This window comes from Macaca thibetana, chromosome 3, assembly GCF_024542745.1.
Source record: "Macaca thibetana thibetana isolate TM-01 chromosome 3, ASM2454274v1, whole genome shotgun sequence".
NCBI lineage: Eukaryota > Metazoa > Chordata > Mammalia > Primates > Cercopithecidae > Macaca > Macaca thibetana.
This window is the reverse complement of record NC_065580.1, coordinates 81,804,991-81,824,664: the sequence shown is the minus strand read 5'-3', so window position 1 is coordinate 81,824,664 and position 19,674 is coordinate 81,804,991. Positions and strand designations below refer to the sequence as shown.

Sequence of the window (19,674 nt, the reverse complement as noted above, 5' to 3'; positions counted from 1 at the left end):
CATTACCCAGTTCCATAGCTGCTTCCACTTTTTCAGGTATCTTTATAGCAATGCTACACTTCTCTTGTACCAATTTTCTGTATTAGTCTGTTTTCACACTGCTATAAAGAACTACCTGAGATGGGGTAATTTATAAAGAAAAGAGGTTTAATCAGCTCATGGTTCTGTGGATTGTATAGGCTTCTGTTTCTGGGGAGGCATGAGGAGACTTACAATCATGGCATAAGGGTGAAGGGGAAGAAAGCACATCTTCACTTGCTGGCAAGAGAGAAAAAGCAATGGGGGAGGTGCTGCATACTTTTAAACTATCATATCTCATGAGAACTCACTGTCATGAGAACAGCAAAGGGACCATCCACCCCCATGATCCAGTGACCTCCCACCAGGGCCCTCCCGTAACACTGAGAATTCCAATTCAACAGGAGATTTGGGTGGGGACACAGAGCCAAATCATATCAAGAGAAATCTTTGAAAATAAAGATTTATGTACATAACTGCCTAATAGAGTGTTGGATATCTGTTCTTAACTCTGGATCAATAGGTAATTCTACAAGTTGATCTTTGCATATAGTGACAGTACCTACCCAAATGTAATCTATTCTTAGGAGCAAATCCAACTTTTGAGCACTGAAATGCCCTGTCTGCAACATGTCATCTCTAAGCTGCTGTCAACAGAACATTTTTAAAATGATATTGAAGGTAGAAATTTTTCCTGGGAAACTCAAATTCTCCCAAAAATATTCATAATTTATTTTTTCAACAATGAAATCATATCAATATCTAATTTGCATATTTTTGTGATTGCTTTTTATGTATGTATCCAGTGTACAAAAAAAAATGCATAGGTATTTGCATATTTTTTCAGGCTACAGGCCCATTAAGACATGACCAACAACACAGCTTTCCAGTGTTTGAATGTATCCCACAGGGAAAGGACATTCCTCTTAAGTTCAGCAACATTGCATAGCAAGGGGACTCTGTAGAGTAGATTTGTGAATGTTCCTGCTGATTGTAAATCCCTGAGAAAAGTTGGGATGCCAGGTATCACTGGCAATTTAATTCAACTGATATTTTAATACATGACACTAGGTTTGAGAGACTTGAGAGTTCAAGCCTTCCTTTTTAACTCCTGAAATGCAGTTCTCTTCCTGAATCCATTAAGTTGGCTGACCTTTTCCAAGTTATGCATGAGAGAGAAAGGTCTTCTCTCCTGCTATAATATTTAAGTGCCCAGAGAGATTATTTACTATGGTAAAAGTGAAGTCTGATACTAGCCATGTTAATTAGATTCCCAAAAGATGAATAAGGAGCCCTTCATGACTGCTTACAGGAGAATAAAATGGAACACAAACTAACAATTTTTTTAAGTCAAGTAGTAGGAAAATCCAAATAACCATATTTAGAGAACCTATGCTATACCTGTTATAATTGTCTTTTCACTTCTCACTTTCGTTTAAGATTCAGAGCAGAAGGGAGGCTAAAATTACTTTTAAAATGACAAAATGAATTGATAAATGCCTCTAGTTGTTTTCACAAACAATGAAATCTCCCACTTAGAGATTTCAGTGTGCCTGGTCTTTCATCACATATAAATCAACTAACTCTACTTTCTCTATGAAATCCATCATTTTCTTGAGAAGAATAAATGCATAATATGCCAAATTGTAAGCCCTCTATGAAGCTCTTTGGACAATTCCTCATTAGTTTCTGCCTCACATGTGTATAAATGACCCTCTGCTTTCAGAAGAAGCTTTTATAACATGCAGAGTTTACATACACACAATGGCTCTTATATTCAAAGACTCATGAATGCAAAACACATTTTTGAATCATGCAGAAGCCCTACAAATATTTAGGAGAGGCAAAGATCCTTTTAAGTCTTCATTTCTGGAGAATCTCATTAGATAACAAAGCTTCCTACTCCCCACCCCCATAACGATGTCTTAAGGAGAACCATCTGTCCTGTGGGTTGGTCATTCTAATTGTCTTGTTTTCTTCACTTCGAGAAGGTATGTATATTTTCTAGAATATGTTTATGTTATTTTTTAGATGCATGCAGAATACAGCAGATGGCCCTTCTGAACATGTAGAGGATTACCTCTGTGACCCGGAAGAGATGCCCCTGGGCTCTAGAGTGTGCAAATTACCATGCCCTGAGGACTGTGTGATATCTGAATGGGGTCCATGGACCCGATGTGTTTTGGTAAGATGATTAACCTTTTTATTAATGTAGAGTTTATTTAATTATTTGCCACTGAAGCTTTAAAGACATTATTTAAAAAATATAATAACTTCAATGTAAAATTTGTTTGTTTGCATATTTACCAAAGCAAGGTGTGTTTTCTCGGCCACATCATTCTATGACTGTGCTATTTAAAGTTTGTAATGTTTCCTCTCACACTAGAACAGCTCCACCTCTTGCAAGCTTTACTCAACCCATCATCCTAACCCAGCACAAAAGGCCTTCAGTTTGCCTTATAAATACACAGCATGTTAAAAACTGCAGTGGTGATAATGATTCCCTCCAGGTAAAAGGGAAAATGAATGAAGTAAAGGTACTTTAATGGTGTCAAGTTATTGTCATCCATTGCTTTTTGCCCATACCTTTTATTTAAATGGTAGGAATAATCTCTCACACAGTGGGAATACAGCAGCAGGGGTATTAACACTAAAAAGCAAAAGATACTGGGTAAGAAACTAAGTAGAAGAAGAAAGCTGTACACCAATGAATTTCTCTTTACACAGACTCTGTGTCTCTTTGGGCCTGGAAAGCCAGCTGAGAGTTTCAAATCACACAAAAGCTTCTGCGTTTCAACAGCCAGTAGGGGCTCATCCACGAGACTCTGGGAAGAGAGTCATTTGAAACAGAACTGGCTGCTTATGTAGGATATTTGGCTTACCCATGGGCACCTTTGTAAAACTGTACATTTCAAAAACAGCATCAAAAGCATGGGAAAAAATAACATGGAATTATTTTGTTGAAATACGATATAAAACCATTTCAAAGAAGACTTTATGGTGCATATTTTCCAAGGAGAAATTGATATTCCATTTCAGTGTTAAAGATACTGATTAGCAGACAACTGATATAGCAGGAATAAAACAAAGATGGCAGTTGACTGGAATGCAAGTTAAACTGTAGTAATCAACTGTTTCACAAGGATATACAATTGATTTTCTGTCCTAATTTCATAGCATCAGATTTGAAGTTACATCAAATAATTGGGCTACATGCTACACTGTCTATAATAGTGAGTTTTTTTGTCAGATATTATATTACAAAAATTTTCCATTTTTATAATAGGAAATATTGAACCCAGGCCCCTTCTTAAACTTATTAATAGGGATTTTAATAAAAGGAACCACTAAACTGGAACTTTGTCCAGTAGGTTTCTATATTAAATGATCAAGGATAGCCATCTTAGAAGAATTATTGAGGTTCTATTATTTATAAAAGAGAGTTTGTGAAGCATATTTTGTGTTCCTGAGAGTTTGCCAATAGGAATGTTTGGATAAGAATAAAATTCAATGAGGTGAATAAACTGTGATTCCTGGGCTTTTTATTTCTTTAAAGAAAAACGTTAGAAAAATTAAATTTAACAGTTTAATTGAGCAAAGAACCATTCAAGAATTGGGCAGCCTCCCAAACCAGAACAGGTTCAGAGAGGCTCCAGCACTGACACATGGTTGGAAAAGATTATTGGGCAGAAGCAGATAAGTGACATACAGAAAATGATGTACAGAAGCGAGGTTCAGCAACAGCTAGATTGATTACACTTTGACGTTTGTGATAAACAGAATGAGTAACTAAGGCACAAGTCCCAATCAATCGAAGTTTAATAAGCCAGCTTTAGGATACATCTGGGAAAAAGCAAGGAGGTTTTCTGAAGAGGTGTTTAAGATGTTTTGTTTACACATTCCCTTAAATGGGGGGAGGCACGTAGGAAGAGAGGCAGGTAGGCATTAAGGCAAATAGTTATATTCCTGTGAGACTAGTTAGTGCCCCATAATCTACATTTTATATAAGGTAAGGTGAATGGTTGAAGAGAAAAAGGTAATAGAGGAAGAATCAATTATGCAGACATCTCTGGGTAGATGGAAGAATGACTGATCTCCTCTTGTTTTTGTTCTGAACCTGGGAAAATACACTTGTGATTGATAGTATCAGTGTGGAATCAGACTTGAGTTTTAGGAGTTAGACTTAGACTGTAGACCTAAAGTTACAATTGGTATGTCCTTGTTTGTGGGAGGCCATGAAGGAATTTACCTGTGAATCATCTATGGGATCAGTCATTCATGATGCCTGAGGCCGTTTACCTTTCCGTGGGAATCTGGCACAATGCTAGCAATAGCTATTCAAGTGGAAGAGAATGTTGCAAGACGGCCTCCAGGCTTACCCTTCCCTTTTGCATAGGGTGTATGAGATCCTGAGATATTTTAAAAACCTTCCTTTGCATTTGTCATATTTGAACACGATTTGAACAATCGGCCACATTTGAAACTCAGTGATTGCACAAGAGTAGGTTACGGTCTGTTTACACATCCAAATAGGGTACAGTTCACTATGTGCGAAGAAACCTTTAGGATGAACTTGAATGTAAGTGGACAGCTTACATTCAAGCTAAATTTCATTTGACATATTTTACCTTTAACTCACCTTGTTTCTTCCCTCAGGCCTTCATTAAACAGATACCAATTAAGCTTTTACTGTCTATCAGTAACTGTGTTAGGTAGGGAAAATATACTGCTCTCTAAAACATAAGTCTTCTCCTAGTGCACTGTAGAAAGGAACAAGACCTTTATATAATACACATTATGTCAAGACAGATAGTGTTATTCCAGTGGTGTGACCAAAGTTCAATGGAAGCAGGGGAGGAGGAAGCAATTATTTTAGGCATTAAAAAGTCCATGGAGGCTTGTTCCTGGTTTCTTACCATTCTTAGAAACCAACTGTTTTCAGAAGACTGTACCAGTAGATGAATGGCAAGCCAATCTTTTTAGATGTTGTCAACTGAAGAATGACAAGGTTCATAAATTTGGAAAGGAGAGCTTTATATCTCATAAAGGGTTGCAGCCTGCAGGGTGGCCATCCTGACAGGCTGGGAATCATAGCTGCCAGCCAGAAGCCAGAAATAGACACTTCTAGGGAATGGCAAAGGGAACAGTAATTTGTGTTGAGCAGGGTGGCCAAATATACATATTTAATAAGCTATATGAGGAGTCATGAATATTTATAAAAAGAGAAAAGTACGCATGTACAGTTGAGCTTTATGCCCCCTCATGTGTCCCATGTACCAAAAATGGTGGCATTAGCATGATCCAAGGGTGGGGTTTTCAGTGCTCTAATGTCAAAAGGTGAAACAGAGGTCACAGAAACCCTTACTGTACATCCTCCATGGACTGCCCAGAACCACTCCTTGATCAGTGGTTTCTTTTTAGGAAGAAATGCTGGTTGGCTGTTTTGTTGCAACCATAAAAGGAAGAGGCAGTGTCAGGCTCTAACCACCCAAGGGGTTCTTCCTGCCTGCTGCATGAATAAAGACCAGGGTACTGCAGTAAAGAAAGAGTTTAATAGACATAAGGCCAGCCATGCCACATGGAAGATGGAGTTAGTACTCAAATCAATCTCATCTAAGGCTCCTAGGTAGGGGTTTTTCAAAGGCAGTTTGGGGGAAAGGGGTGGGGCTGCCAGGTAATGGGTGCTTGCTGCTGATTGGTTGGGGCAGAGATGAAATCACAGGGAGTCAAACTGTCCTCCTGCGGGCTGAATTCTTCTGGGTGGGGCCACAGTAACTAGGTTGGCGGTTCAGGTAGAGCCCTGGGTGTTAGACATGCAAAAAAAAACAGAAAAGATATCTCAAAAAGCCAATCTACTGTAGTGGTAACATCTGCAGGAGTAGCTAGCAATCATTTATGTCTACACCTTAGCAGAATTCAGGTTCCTCCCCAGCCTGATGGCCTTTCATTAGCTTTACAAAGTCACTTGAGTTTGGGGAAAAGCCTGTTAATTAAACTATAAACTAAATGTTTCTTGAAATTAGCTCAGCCCAAAAACCCAGGAATAACTAAGAGAAAAGCGAGATGAGGTTGGGTTAGATCAGATCTCTTTTACTGCCATAATTTTCTTACTGTTATAATTTTTGCAAAGGCAGTTTCAAGACAATTGGTTGATCAGGTATAGAGTGAGTGTTTCCAAAGGGCTTGTTTCTGTATAACCCTTAGGGAAGAAAGCCTAAAGGCCGAGAACTCAGTTTTCAAGGTTTCTCTGTGGTCCCTATGGCCAAGAGGGGGTCCATTTGGTCAGTTGCCGGTCTTAGAACTTTATTTTTTTTTCTCAATTCTAAATTAAGGATTAAAATTAGAATTCAGAATTAGAATTGTTTATGTGCATATATACATGTACATCAGGAAAAGGAAAGTCACTAACACCAAGTCATTTAAAGTTATTCTTAAAATGTCTTTTAAGGCCCAAAAGACTATACATAATCCACAAACATATAATTATATATATAATAATACACATATAACTTTATATGTATATATATATGTAATAGCTTTCTATAATAATTAACATGACCACCATATGTGTGTGTGTGTATAGGTGTGAGGTGATGTATTAGCATTGGACACATGGCATCTTACAGCTAGATGGTACATCAAAATCTCATTCAACAGCTTCATTTTATACATTGAACAACTGAGGCATAATGAGGTTGACTGACTTTTCTGAGTTAGCCAGTGGTCCAAATGTTCTAACTCCTGCTCCAGTGCTGTCTCTAATATACCAGTTTTGTAGCTGAGTATTCACTTTTCTGAGAATTTGTACTGTTCTTTTTAAGCCTTGCAATCAAAGCAGTTTCCGGCAAAGGTCAGCTGATCCCATCAGACAACCAGCTGATGAAGGAAGATCTTGCCCTAATGCTGTTGAGAAAGAACCCTGCAACCTGAACAAAAACTGCTACCACTATGATTATAATGTAACAGGTACATGGATCGTCATCTGATCACAGAGTTAAGTCCAAATCTTGTGTCTGTCAGCTCTGAAGTGTTCCTGTCAGTATAGTTCATCTCTATCTGTGTGCCTTTTGGACAAGCTGCTTACTTTCCCAGAAATAATTACATATTAAATGACAGAAATACTTATCTGGGTTTTTTTTTAGTAAACACCAAGATAGAGGAAATCTATCTTGATTTGTATAGTCAAATCAAGACTGTGTGACAAGATCTGTGTGACAAGATAATGTCACACAGACATTAGCCCTTAAAGTAGGTTGTGAATATGCTAAGTGTTCCTACATAAGACAACCTCTCACTTTGGGAAGGTGAATCTAAAATATTTTTGGCACAAGTGTCATATTTATTCAAAAATGTCTTTCTTTTTTAGAAGATGCTTAATTGCTAAAGCATACTGGAGCAACAATTCGTGAGGTGTGGGCAGTTTATAAACATGATTAGTCAGCAGTCTCAAACTTGCCAAAGATTATAAATCAATGCTATAAAAGGTGCAGGTAAAAATAGATGAGTATTTTCAGAAAAACAGATTTATTATAAATTGCATTTTCCCCTAAAACTCATTTAATACCATCAAGGTGCATATGCTAGGAAAGAAAATCTTTTATTTGTTTATATGAATTGGGACAACACCAAAGCTTACTTTGGAATTTTTTCCAAGTAATTTTCACTCTGAAACAAACTCAAGAAACTGTACAGTGACACATAACAGGTCAGACTGGCTTTCTGTTTCTTATGGTTTTTCTCTTTAGTTTCCTTTGATGATACAAAAAAAATCAAAGTTATCTGGGACATGCTATGTTACCCAGGGAAAAGAGATGAAAGAGCTATTTTGCAAAAGACATAAAATAAGAGAATTAAATAAATATGGCCGAAGTTATTTTATCACTTTAATAAATGTATGCATTTTCATGCATTCTAAATATGGATAAGAAGTAAAATACGTTTTATTTGAACATAACTACACAGTTAAAGTACCATCTGTCACAATTATGATTATTTTGCTAAAAGTAATGCTAAGATTTTAAATTATATTTTTATTGGGAAAAAAAGTTTTTAAGTGACATTGATCTGTAGGCCAAAGCCATTTTTACAGTGTCACCAAACGGCTAGCTATCAAGATTTTCAAGTAGACATCTGCCTTTAAGAATAAATAATCCCTGTAGCTATGTGCAACCCCAGCAATTCCATTTGACTCCTGATATGTTCAAAGCTGGGACCCATATGCTCTGCATGGGGGATGATTGATTATGGGGCTTAGGAAGCAGTTGTGAATTAAATATGGGATTCAGGTCATCAGAGTTTCATTTGAAATCTGTTTCATACTTAGTCTTCTGTTCTGATAGGCTTCCCTTTTTTTCAGACTGGAGTACATGTCAGCTGAGTGAGAAGGCAGTTTGTGGAAATGGAATAAAAACAAGGATGTTGGATTGTGTTCGAAGTGATGGCAAGTCAGTTGACCTGAAATATTGTGAAAAGGTAGGTGGATGCTGTGTTATATCTTCGCGAGTAAATTCTTCCCTAATAATTTCAGTTCATGCTGAGCCAAGTGACCCGTGCTCCATGCAGCTCATTGCCAGCAGATGTTTTTCTGCACTATTCACAGGCTAAGTATGTTCTTGAAAAGATACAATGTCCAATACTACTGATTCCTACATATAATTTCCTGTATTTTCTTCTCCTTGGAGCCCAAAGGTATGCTAATTAGCCTATTCTGAAAGAAATGCTTGGGGAACAATAAGTAAGGTGAATAAAAGCAGTAAATTTTAATCAGACTACTTATCTTTTGTAATTTGATGTGAATTTTGTGTAGTGCCTGGGACACCTGCCAAGGTCCATCATTTATTCTCTTTGTTGCTAAACACTGATCACATGTGGTTTCATAGCAGATTTTGATATTAGGATCTAATACCCAGCTGTGACCATCTAAGTACTGAGGTCTGATTAAGAGACAACCTCAAATTCAAACAAAGGAATGAAGCCAGCCATTACTATCTTCTAGGCACAGAGAATTGTAACTGATAATCATCTAATTGATGAAAGTAATGTCATCATATCTAGATGTGAGCTTCTGAAATGTGAGAAAACATAGTCATTGGCCTTTCTTCATTTTTATGAAGCTACACTTTATGTTGTAATAATTTTATCTAATTTCCATACCCAAAACATGACAAATGTTGACTCTCCATTCATCTGAGGTCCACTGGGTCAAATACTAACCAAGATAAGCAGGAGCCTCAATAGATCTGGAATAGACTAGAAGGGGGTCATAACCTCATTAGAGTTTAACATACACAGTCACTATGTCTTCTGTCTACACATCCTGCGGTTATTATAGCCCACAGTAAATTGTTCCAATACCTAGGGGAGAACTCTAAACAGAAATACTTTAATTCATTTGATATATTTATCATACAGACCTGATTTAACCTTCTTATGTCTCTGTTCATGAAAGCAGAGCACCCACATGTGGTGAAAACACAAATTTGTTTTGTTAATAAATGCCTCCTGCTATAACCTTCTAACATAACTTACTGTATTCATTATTTAAATTTGAATAATTAGAAATTTCACACTTGAATCATTTTAGTTTTGTAACCAATAACATTGAAGCAATATAACCATTATAAGAATAATGTCAGTATGGAGCTGGGTGGGGTGGCTCACGCCTCTAATCCCAGCACTTTGGGAGGCTGAGTCAGGCGGATCATCTGAGGTCAGGAGTTCAAGACCAGCCTGACCAACATGGAGAAACCCCGTCTCTACTGAAAATACAAAATTAGCTGGGCATGGTGGCACATGCCTGTAATCTCAGCTACTCGGTAGGCTAAGGCAGGAGAATCGCTTGAACCCAGAAGGGAGAGGGTGCCGTGAGCCAAGATCGCATCATTGCACACCAGCCTGGGCAACAAGAGCAAAACTCCATCTCCAAAAAAAAAAAAAAAAAAAGAGCGTCAGTATTAATGAAGATAATAGTCATATACTGACGGGAGAGCTTTCTGTGATCTACTTCTAGTTGATTAATACGTCTTTTTGTTTGCAAACATAAATGCACTCCTTGGTCAGAATGAAATAAAAAATAAATGAGAGCTTTGCAAAAGCTGAAACCTAAGCATACATGACCAATTTTAAACTATTTCATATGATTAAAGGACAAAGCTGTAAACTGGATTCTTGATTTCTTACATCAAATATGAGTAAAAACCTGAGAAATAACTAATTTTAATTATTTGGGAGTCTAGATAAGTTTAAGCTTACATGCAAATATTATAATATTTGAATGTTGCATGGCAATTAGGGACTCCTAGTTTTAACATTCTAGCAAACACTGTCTTCAAGGACCTACAATTTGACTGTGCAACCCTGCATTCAGTGCCACAGCAGTAGGTAACACTTGCTGCTTCCCTAACAGCCACAAAGAAAGATGGCATTATTATCCAACAAAGACGAAGATTAGAGTTAAACCTAACGAGCACTTATGTAGTATTTTTATCTTTAGTGTTTTTCAGACATTTTCTCATTGGATACCTAGTAATCAGTTTCTTCTTTCCTATTAGATTTTTGAATAGGTTTCTTTTTAATTTATTTAGACAGATGTTTAGGTAAATGAGAGAGAGAATTAAAAAAGAGATATGATCAATGTAAGGAAAAAATTAGTACAGGACTAAAATGTGTAAGTGGTGGATATGTAAGTCAATAATAATTGAATCCTGTGATTCAAACTTTCCCCATGAAACTATTATTTACCTTAAATGTAACACATTATTTTTATCATATCACTTCAAGATTCCTATCTTCAACTTCCCATGACTTTTAAGAGGCTTTATGAGGCTTCAGTTGAGTGATGTGGTAAAAGTTTTCATACCACTCAGCTCTATCAGGTATTACTGGTGTAGAATATAATGGGAGCGCCTGCAGAGAGATGTATTACACAAAGCTATGATCTGATCCTCTCTCAGTGGATAACTTAGAGCTAAGAGCTATACTTGAAACACAACATAATGTTTCAAAACAAATTTTGCCATTATTTGCTGTATAAATTAGAAAACATTAACTTCTCTTTCATGCAGAAATAAAAAAGATCTTGGAAATTCTAAGAATTACTAGTCTTAAAAATTTATATTCTCCTAACAAGCTCTTACATTTTCCTATGTCTTTGTCTTTTTTTTTTTTTTTTTTTTTTTGGAGAGAGTCTTGCTCTGTTGCCCAGCCTGGAGTGCAGTGGCACTATCTCAGCTCACTGTAGCCTCCACATCCTAGGTTCAAGCAAGTCTCCTGCCTCAGCCTCCCAAGTAGCTGGGACTACATTCATGCACCACCAATCCCAGCAAATTTTTATATATTTTTCTTTTTTGGTAGAGGTGAAGTTTCACCATGTTGGCCAGCATGCTCTGAGGTGATCCACCCACCTCAGTCTCCCAAAGTGCTGGGATGACAGGTGTGAGCCACCGCATCCAGCTGACATTTTCCTATTTCAATGCTACTTTGTACCATAGACATTTTAAATGTTGGAATATACAGTAGAAGAATTTGAAACATCATCTTATATTTTTAAGGCAGAATATTTAAATAAGTAATGGAACCCAAATGCCAATAAAATGGCACATTATTATCTGATGAGAAGGTTTGACACCAAAGTAACTGAATTATACCACAGTTGAGTTTTAGAAGTGAAAAATCTTTGTTTTAAAAAATGCACATAAAATATTCATAATCACAAAAAACTTTGGCGACCCATATTTCTTTTTTTTAAAGATAGCTAATATATTATTTCAATACATGATATCATTAGTTTTGACTATCAATTTATGTTTAGAAACTTTTCCTTTTGCTTTTTAGTTTAAGATATGTAAAAATAAATAATATCCCTAAGATACAGTTGTAGATCAAAATATTGATGATATTATTAGTTTTTACCTAATGAAAAGTATTTTTGCTTATATTTATTTGTTCCCCATTTTGGGAAATTCAATCAATTTGGAGGTTAAATCTACTTTTTTTCATCGCCTATTGAAAACACTCAAACAATATGTAAGTATCGATTACATGGGCCCCTTCTTTCATCCTGTACCCCTAACTTCCACTCACCTAGGTCAAACCACTTTATACTTTTAATAGTTTGGATGTTTGTCCTCCAGGTACTATGTTATTCTGTTATGTGGCTTGCTTTTTCTCCCTCCCTCTCTTCTCTCTTGTCACCTCATTCTCTGGCTCCCTCCCCCAGTTGACAATATAACATCCTGATCTACCTCTGTTCTTCCAGCTTGGCCTGGAGAAGAACTGGCAGATGAACACGTCCTGCATGGTGGAATGCCCTGTGAACTGTCAGCTTTCTGATTGGTCTCCTTGGTCAGAATGCTCTCAAACATGTGGCCTCACAGGTTGGTTTGTACTATAACTCATATTAGGCTAACGGTCAAGGAATATGAAATAAAAAATCCCTCTTGCTTTAACCCATATCAGATAATCTTCAGAAAGGTTGGATTGGTTGTCTTTCTTTCAAAAACATCTAAGCCTTACTTGTTCCTGGATCGCCTCAGGAGATACCACTGTGATGCCTTCTCCCAATGACATATATGCTTGCAAAACTATAACATATATTAAAGTTGCATCACTTTGTATCTCTTAAAGGAAAAATGATCCGAAGACGAACAGTGACACAGCCCTTTCAAGGTGATGGAAGACCATGCCCTTCCCTGATGGACCAGTCCAAACCCTGCCCAGTGAAGCCTTGTTATCAGTGGCAATATGGCCAGTGGTCTCCATGCCAAGTGCAGGTATCAAATCTCAAGAAGTTGTAAGGAATTGTGTATTCTTTATCAGCAGAGACTTTATCTGCAGAAAAACAGACAAAAATAATGTGTTAGAAATATTTTTCAGAGCTCACAGATGACAAGCTTCTTAAAATTTTTATGTGCCTTGCCATTTTATAACCATTTAATTAGTTTTGATAACTCCCTGCCCTGTATTTTTTTAATCATTTGAAGATGGATTTATTTTAATTAAAATTTATTTTCCTGTTTTTAGCTAGAAAACAAATAAATTGTTCAATGTATGCTTTATTGCTAGTGCCCTATAGGGCTTCTTACCTAGGGTTTCAAATGCTTCTCTAAATGTTCATAAATCAAAGTCAATGGTGCAGAGATAACTAAGTGATGAGCTCTCTAATGAAGTATTTCTCTTTTTCTAATGAGTTATTTCTTCCTCCATTCCAGGAGGCCCAGTGTGGAGAAGGGACCAGAACAAGGAACGTTTCTTGTATAGTAAGTGATGGGTCAGCAGATGATTTCAGCAAAGTGGTGGATGAGGAATTCTGTGCTGACATTGAACTCATTATAGATGGTAATAAAAACATGGTTCTGGAGGAAACCTGCACCGAGCCTTGCCCAGGTAACCATGGCAAAAGAGAATGCATATTCTGATTATTTTTTCCTAGGACAAGGGCCATGAAGGGGTTGCATATGAAGTATAAGTTACAGGATGTCAATAGTCTTCTTATTCAGTAATATCTATGCCAACAGCTCAACACTATGCCTTTGGGGAACAGGGCACTGTCTCATTACTGCCAGGTAGGGGTGAAGTCCAGGTCTCCCATGTGGCCTCTCTTAACACCCTCTGGAGTTTTAACATCTGCAGGAGATGGTAATTAAGGCCTTAAGCCCATGCTCCACAGAAAAGGTATGAAATAAACGTTGAGAAAATAAGGACAAAACATAACCTATTAGGGATTTCCAGAAGAGAATGGGGAAAGAGAGGCCAATGTTTAAACACATAATAGCTAAAAACAGATTAAGTCCTCTTACCCTGGGTCCAGGGTAGAATGAACAACAAACTCATACCTAGATAAATGTAGTTAAAACATAAAATATAGAAAAATAAGTAGTAAAGTCTTCAGTAAGAAAAAAACAGATTATCTACAGCTGGAAGACAAAATAGCAGTATGGAGGAAACTGTTGAAAGATATTCTTCAGATTCAATGTTAGACACAATGGGTGCATGCAGTAAATGTAGAAAGAAAATTTTGTATATCAAATAGTATGGAAAAAATGGCAGACAGTGATAAGCTAATATTTATGAATTTGGGCTTGATGCAGAGAATTGTAGAGGAAATTTAATGTCAAAATATGCCAGAAAACCCATCCTTAAAAAAGATATAGATAGGGGCAACAATTTATTAGTGGACTGGAAATGAACAGATAGAAAATGAATTACCTATATTTTATCCCCAGGTGGAAAATTTGTGTTCTCCCAATTTGCTTATAATTATGATTTAAAAATTGTATCTCTTTTACAATATTTTGTTTTGAATCTGACCTCAAAATGTTAAAAATTAAGGATTTGGCAAAAATAATGGGGCATACAACACATTTTCTATATAAAATGATGTGATTTAAGAAAATTTTAAAAGTGGATAACATGTATTAACAAAAATTTGTAAATGGGATGGAGTCCCTAAAACCTGGAAAAACTGACATGTTTTAGCTATTTATTCACTCATCGAGTTACTTATTCCTTTGTAAAACAAAAAAATCATTTGAGATGATAAAAATGGTAGGGTATAGTTTAAGATGAACTGAATGAAATTAAACAGTAAATAAAATAACCCTGATAGGGGTTATTTTGAGGACAAACCCCCTAGACTCTGAGAATATCCAACTATTGTATTGATCTTTGCACACATGGATATTTTCATCTACTTCAGGTCAAGAACTGAACTATTTTTAAAAACCAAAAATCTGAGTAGCAGCTGTTTCTCAATAAGTGTAAAGGTTCAGCTATGCAAGGTGAGTAAGTTCTAGAGATCCGTTGTAAGACATAGTGCCTGTAGTTAACAATACTGTATTGTATACCTAAAAATGTGTTAAGTGGGTAGATCTCATGTTACATGGTCTTATCACAATAAAAAAAAAGAATAAAATAAAACTTAACAGAAAATCTGACTTGCTAAAGCCGGGCAAAGTGTTGCTGTTCAGACATTCCTAAACCTGCCAACAACCTTTTGCTGATCCAGCAATTCCCCTCTTTCATTTCCTGCTGCTGAAACTAGTCTGATACCATTTAAGATCTCACACACAATTCAATTTAATAAAATCATTTCACTTCACTGTAGACCCAGCCTGAGGCTGTGGCAGCAGGTGACAGCTCCAGGCAGGGTCAAGGACATCCACACCATTGAGCAGAACAGGCTTCCTTGTCAGACAGTGGTGCATGCCTTACTATGGATACTCCCCACGTGATTTCATTATATACTTCCTGCAGCACAATCACTCACTCATTTGACTGTTAATTACAGGTCAGGCCCTGGACTTGAGGCGGGAGATACAGTGAAGACCAACAGACCCTGTCCTTGTACAGCTTACTTTCTAATGGAAGGGAACAATTGCTAATCTAATAGTGACGTAAATAAACATAAGATTATAATCTGTGGTAAATGATGTGAAGGAAAATTACAGGATCCCATGATAACATAGAACAGAGCAAACACATTGTTTTAATTAAAGTAATTGCAAATCTAAGAGGCTGCTCTTCTAAATTACAATCTATTCATTTCAGTTCCTCTCTTGCTAGTTTTCTCTAATGATGGGTTTTGAAAACTAGCAATATGTGAACTAATAAGCTTTAAAGAGTAGAACACTGAATTAGGAAATACATTTCATGTGTTTAATTGTCATATCTTTGGCAGGCATAGGGTAATTTTATTGTTATTACAATGGTTTACATGGTCAAAATAGAAAAGTATGTTTAGAACAAGGGAGTATCTCACTCTCATTTGCTGTTATTACATCTTTAAAGCCTGACATGTATTACTTAGGGGTGATAATTACATAACTTACAAACTATCATTAAAAGATTTATTACGTTTTGTTGCAAAATAAATTATGCTAAATGTGGATTGCCACAAAGATAAAGCCTATTGGTAAAAGGTATGTTTCTTTTCCATGTAATTTTCAATCACCGAGGTGAAATTTTATTACATTCATGTTGACAGGAATTTTTTGAACTTTAGCAGTTTTCCTACATAATTAAAAACTGAGTAATCACAAAGTGACATTTCCTAGGAAATAAAAGTGTTTCTAAAAGTTTTTCAGACTACTTAGAAATTCTTTCTAGTTTCTTTTTCCTTTGCATTTCCAAAATTTACTAGAACTTTCTGTACTTCAGGAGTACCAATTACATTCTTTAATAAAGGCCTACAAAAATCACTCCATTTTACTATTATGTGTATATATGTTAGTCAATAATTCATGTCTTACCAGGACTTCTTAGGCATGACACAAGAAGTTTTTCCATTAATCAGATCTCCAGGCAACTTTATGCTAATACCAGTCACTTTCAGCATAATATAAGGTAATATGAATTATTCATATGACCTGGCTAGAATAAATAAGTGATAAGAAACCTTTGTGAATTTGTGTCTATCATAATTGACTGTGTCCTCTGAAGAGTATCACTAAGCAGTCACTCTGAAGAATGGATGGGTTAATGGAAAGGGTGTATTTCATAAATCTTTTCTGTTCTTAAAATGGCGAAAGATTTTTTGGAAGCATGGATGCACTATGGCCCAGCAATTGCACTCCGAGGTACATACCCAACAGAAATGCATATATAAGTTCATCAAAGGACTTGTACTGAAATGTTTGCAATAACATGATAGGAAAAATTTACAACTCCCCACATGTCCACCAATAGTAGAATGGATATCTAAATTGTGATATATTCACGTGATGGAAAGTAGTAAGAATGAAGAAATTAGAACTTCATAAATGTATGATGGATCTCACAAACATAAATGAGAGAAAGAAGCCAGACACAAAGAAGTACATATGGTATGATTTTATATATTACACAAGGGAGGGTTTTGAGATCCTGGGAATGTTTTGTTCTTTGATTTGGGTGTTGATCACATGGTTAGATAATCAGATTGTCAAAATTCAGCTATCTGTGCATCTATGATATGTGATCATTTTACATATTTGTTGTCCTTCAGTAAAATATTTTAAAGAGAAGTTGATTGAAGATGTAGATCAGAGGAAATAGTGGGCATTATTTCCAGTACTGCGACTGCTCGATTGCCTCTCTCACCTCCACTCTTCTGGGAAGAAATAGGAATGAAACATAAAACCAGCTTTGTGAGCCTTGGACTTCAAACTTTTTGAAAATTGTGAATACCTAGAACACAAAGTCTGTTTATATTTAGGCTCTCTTTGAGTGTACCTCCTGTGTAATAAACCGCTTTACTATGATAATGACAAGAGTGGTAGTAGGTTTTGGTCAAATGTTTTTTGTATCCTAAGAAGAGATTAATTACAGTGGATGAGCTCCTGTCAGCCACAGTTTACCTTTGATATCATTAAGCAACACATAGACCAGTAATAGCCATACAGAAAATAACAATATATATACAAAGTTATACAATTACAAATTTATAAATATTAAATGCCTATTTAAATCTTATAAATATTATGTATGGCTGGGATACCTAAAAACATTGCCCACTGGGGTTGGAATTAAAATGATTATCGGGCTGGCTTTTCTCTGTGGATATGGGTGTAAATTACAAACCTGTGTTTTACAGGTGACTGTTATTTGAAGGACTGGTCTTCCTGGAGCCTGTGTCAGCTGACCTGTGTGAATGGTGAGGATCTAGGCTTTGGTGGAATACAGGTCCGATCCAGAGCAGTGATTATACAAGAACTAGAGAATCAGCATCTGTGCCCAGAGCAGATGTTAGAAACAAAATCATGTGATGGTGAGTGCTACCATTCATACACTCTATCTTAAGCGCAACATAAGATTTTAAAAAATAGTCTGTTAAAATAAATTTGACCAGGTGCAGTGGCTCATGCCTATAATCCCAACACTTTGGGAGGCCAAGGCAGGCGGATCACCTGAGGCCAGGGATTGTGAGACCAGCCTGGCCAACGTGGCCAAACCCCAACTCTACCAAAAAAAATAATAATAATTAGCCAGGCATGGTGTCAGGCTCCTGTAATCCCAGCTACTCAGGAGGCTGAGGCAGGAGAATCACTTGATCCCAGGAGGCAGAGGCTGCAGTGAGCCGAGATTGTGCCATTGCCCTCCACCCTGGGCAACAAGAGTGAAATTCCATCTCAAAAATAAATAAATAAATAATTTTAAAATTTACTAAGATGTCACTTGAGGCTGAGGACTAAAGTAAGGGGAAGATTCTGAATTCTAAAGATTGGGAAGATGGAAAATCCTGCCACCCTTCATAAATAAGATGTGAGTTTTGCAAAAACGTTTCCCAGTTTTATGAGCTCAAGAAGGCTGAGATAATTAGAAGCACATTATTTTTACACTTATAACAATTATGGTCAGGTAGGAGTCTAACAATATCTTCAATTTATTTAAATCAAATGACAGAATTAAATTAAAATGACAAGTTCACAGCAAGGTGAGAGATTTTACTATGTTTTTTTCAAATGGATAAATCAAATTATTGGTAAAAATTGAGTTTAATCTAAATATTACTTAGAACATATATAAACATCTATGTTTATATATCTGTGTGAATGTATGCACACATAGAATCATTCACTCAGTGTAAGCAATATATGACATCTTCAAGAATCACAGCATTAAATGTCATAGTTTGGGAAACAACATGCGAAGACTCAAGGAAAACAAAAGAAATGCTATCTGGTAGAGGGTGTGGGGTTCAACAAACAACTCTGAATTCTGCTTATGTTCTGAAATAAGTAATATGACATAGCAGCAAGCAGGAGACAAAATATCACCTTTCTTACCGAAAAGTTGGAGACAAAAGCTTAAAGTGTTGGAAAAGAATACTTGTAGTAAAAACCAAATGGGCTAGATGACTTAGCCAAGAATTAGACAGAATTACCTGCTCTGTCAATTTAATCTTCCTAAATTTATCAACTAGGTAAAACATTCCATATGCTAGGACAGGATAAGTAAAGAATAAAGAAGGGTCAAAAGTTACAATGAATAAAATAATTCCCAAGGCAAGAAAGAAAAGTATTCACTCCAAAATGACAAGGAAATAAAATTAGGAATCAATAAAACAATGACAGATCTCCACACGCACACTTTAGAAGTGTAAAAACCATACTTCTAAAGCATCATATAGCAAATGTTATATGGGATGCAGCAAAGAAGTACCTAGAAGAGACCTTGAAGCTTTGAACGCTTCTATAGAAGGGAGAAAAGTTAAAAATGAACTAAGCGTTCAACTGAGTAAATTTTTAAGAAAAGTAAAAAGGAAACGGAATGCAAGCAACATGGATGAATATAAATTCAATGAGATTGAAAATAAATAATCAACAAAACCAATAGATTGTTTTTAGAGCAAACTGACAAAATAGAGCAGCTCATGGTAAAATCAGTGAAGAAGAATAAAAAGCAAAGTCGTCATTACTATTAATAGAATAAAGTTTGGAAAATAGAATATAATTCTGTGAATAGTTTTTTCTAACAAAAGTAAAAATGTTAATGAAGATAATTTACAAGGTTATGTTATCAAGAGTAACGAAAAACCTACACCATAGATTATGTAACTATTTTCAAACCTGTGAAATACATACTCACACATGCACACAAACTAAAACTGAAATGGCTTTAATTATGAGTTTTCTCAAAATTTAAAGAAACAGACAACTCCTTGTTGAGATTTGATCAGTC

At 36.1% G+C, this 19,674-nt stretch overlaps 2 protein-coding genes across 2 annotated transcripts in view; both read left to right on the top strand.

Annotated features, from left to right (window-relative positions):
* Positions 1 to 19,674, top strand: part of NDUFA4 (NDUFA4 mitochondrial complex associated) — a 711,072-nt gene that overhangs the window by 213,163 nt on the left and 478,235 nt on the right. The window lies entirely within an intron of this gene.
* The window catches only part of THSD7A (thrombospondin type 1 domain containing 7A), a 495,713-nt gene that overhangs the window by 443,914 nt on the left and 32,125 nt on the right, over positions 1 to 19,674 (top strand). Inside the window, exons 17-23 of the mRNA XM_050783030.1 lie at positions 2,050 to 2,203; positions 6,840 to 6,984; positions 8,375 to 8,490; positions 12,275 to 12,392; positions 12,643 to 12,788; positions 13,227 to 13,401; positions 17,588 to 17,761. Coding sequence (XP_050638987.1) covers positions 2,050 to 2,203; positions 6,840 to 6,984; positions 8,375 to 8,490; positions 12,275 to 12,392; positions 12,643 to 12,788; positions 13,227 to 13,401; positions 17,588 to 17,761 — 1,028 coding nt within the window. The remainder of the gene's footprint in view (positions 1 to 2,049; positions 2,204 to 6,839; positions 6,985 to 8,374; positions 8,491 to 12,274; positions 12,393 to 12,642; positions 12,789 to 13,226; positions 13,402 to 17,587; positions 17,762 to 19,674) is intronic.